The sequence below is a fragment of the Sprattus sprattus genome (genome assembly GCF_963457725.1).
Source record: "Sprattus sprattus genome assembly, chromosome: 16".
NCBI lineage: Eukaryota > Metazoa > Chordata > Actinopteri > Clupeiformes > Clupeidae > Sprattus > Sprattus sprattus.
In genome coordinates, this window is record NC_137914.1 from 10,810,452 (window position 1) to 10,812,951 (window position 2,500).

Consider the following 2,500-nt stretch of genomic DNA (forward strand, 5'->3'; position numbering starts at 1 on the left):
AGATACAGAACGAGGGAGAGTGTAAAGGGGGACAAAAGGTGCTGAAGGAGGATGGACTCTACATTGAAATGTGAGGAAAAAGGTTGCAAATGTTGAAAGAGTAGGCAATGGGTAATGCAGTGAATGAGGCAGTGAATCAGTCAAGCTGAATTAAATTGAACTGAATTTAAAATCTTTCATCATCCTCATGAGGACAGTTTATGGGCCTTCCACTCAAAACACAAAAAGATGACTTGAATGAAACACACAACACAATAACCTCCACTCCCAGTAAAATTAGTTGCATTAGGCTCATTTTGGCTGGTACTGTTTAGAGTGGTGAGGGGATGAATGAGTGCAGTGATTTTGTGGTAGAGAGTGAGTTCAGGCCTGGATGCCTTTCAAAGGCCACAGATTCACCAGATCAGCACCACTCGATCCAGACCAAGACCACGCTACTGCAGATGTAGATAATTACAGACTGTGCTTCACGGTGGCTTTGGGAGCAGGATGGAGATACCAGGATTGAGGCCGATTCAGAAAGAAAGAGTGCTTAGAGAGAGAGAGAGAGAGAGAGAGAGAGAGAGAGAGAGAGAGAGGGTGAAAAGACAGTGAGATCACTGGATGGAAAATGACCTTAAATGGAATGTCTTCATGGGTTGATGTGTTCAGTAAATCATCTTTTATTCATATCACATATTCTTCTAAACAAAGTCCCAGTTCAGGTCTATTTCTGTTGAACAGTGAGAAGAGGAATGATGACTAATGAGCTGTGATAATGAGCCAGACTGAAGTTTCATACTGCCCGGCAGACCATGGGCTGCCATATTGGGCCCGATGTTGACAGGAAATTGTCACTATTTTTGCCTGCCGTTGCCATGGCACCTCGTCTGTAGGTCTGAAAACCGAGTTCCAGAACAGAGGGCCTCAGATTGTGGCCCACACGTGCCTCACTAGTGAGCACCCATTCCGCTTGACCCCCCGGCTAACCCCCCCCCCCCCGCCCCTCCCCCCTGCAGAGCAATTAACTTTAGTCTGGTGAGCAATGCTCTACATATATAGCCTGCCAAACAGGCCAGCAGGTGCAGACCCACTAGGATATGCACAGTGTACAGTTAGAGGCCCATTTATATTTTCTTCTCTTTCTTGTTGTTGTGGCCTCAGGACGACTTCCTGCCGCTAATGACTCTTAGTGAAGCCAGACGCCATGCAATGGAGGGAGAAAGAAACAGCGAGTCTTTCAGTCAGCTCCCTGCCTCCCTATACCCCCACACCCACCCACCCGGCTCCCTCGCTCCTTCTCTTTATCCAGTCCGCCCTTTCCTCTGCTCTGCCTCCTTTTTCCTTCCTGTTTAGCAGCTCATTATTTAACTTGGGCTACACACAGTAATCAGTTAAGCGCCCTTCTCCAGAATAACACTGGCTTACTCATGTGCGCAGTGATTTATTGTCTGTTGGCTTAAAACGGTAGACATTTCCTGAGGTGAAAATGCATGAAACCCATGGTTTTGTACATGGAGGGCATAAAACAGTCACATTGAGGAGGAAGACTATTATTTCATGAGACACCCCAATCACCCTCGCCCTCTAACCACTGACCCCTATTTGTACTTTATTACGTTTTACTGAGGGGCCGTTGGGTTTGTCTTTCATCACACATAGTATTTTAGTTGTGTGCTCGCTACCCCCTGTGCCTGCCCCGCTGTGCTGTTCTGAGATGATGTTAGATGATGTTTTTAAACCCTCATTTACGCCACTGCTTTGAGGCGCTGCCTATGAAACATCATACTCCCTCTGAGGCCCTCCAACACACAGTCTTTACTGAGAGCTGAGACTTGAAGGCCCTGCTGGAAGTCAGACGGGGGGGGGGGGGGGCTCTCTGGAGTGAGTCTGACTTTCTGTGATCTTACTTGTGAGGCTTTGAGCCGTGCTGCAACATGTTGTCAAGTTTACAAGGTTCAGCTTTCTTACCACTGTAGGTTTGTTTTGAGGAGTTTATGCTCCCTTAGTTTTGCTTGTGGTTAGGTGTGAACTGTACCATCAAAGAGTCCTATCCTTTGGTGAAGGGAAAGTCCTCTTGGTGTAATGGCATGGGAGGAAGCGTACTCGTACCGTACGCACTCCCACTGTTACGATAATACTATGATTTTCTCAAAACTACTTACTGCTGAAACAGCATGAAATCTTCATGAAGTTTTTTTCTGTGTTTAGGAAAGTCTGATGTTTACATCCAGCTGGATCTGGAGGCAGAGTTTCACTTTACCCATCTCATCATGACGTTTAAGGTAATGATCAAAGGCAAAAGACATCTAAAAGATCTCTGTGTGAAATTCAATCCAGCACTATAATACAGCTCCACATATACAGCAATACAGCGGGTCTGAAGGATTCTTCTGTGCTCTTACCTTCTGTCGTATCCCTTCATCTAGACATTCCGTCCAGCTGCAATGGTGATTGAGCGCTCAGCGGATTTCGGGCGCACCTGGCAGGTATATCGTTACTTTGCGTACAACTGCGCCTC

At 46.6% G+C, this 2,500-nt stretch overlaps 1 protein-coding gene across 2 annotated transcripts in view; it reads left to right on the forward strand.

Moving 5' to 3' along the window:
* Positions 1-2,500, forward strand: part of lamb2 (laminin, beta 2 (laminin S)) — a 36,292-nt gene that overhangs the window by 13,302 nt on the left and 20,490 nt on the right. For both annotated transcript variants that reach the window (XM_080854603.1, XM_080854604.1), the window contains exons 5-6: positions 2,191-2,264; positions 2,409-2,500. The exon at positions 2,409-2,500 is cut by the window's right edge and continues 97 nt beyond it. In XM_080854603.1, coding sequence (XP_080710729.1) covers positions 2,191-2,264; positions 2,409-2,500 — 166 coding nt within the window. The remainder of the gene's footprint in view (positions 1-2,190; positions 2,265-2,408) is intronic.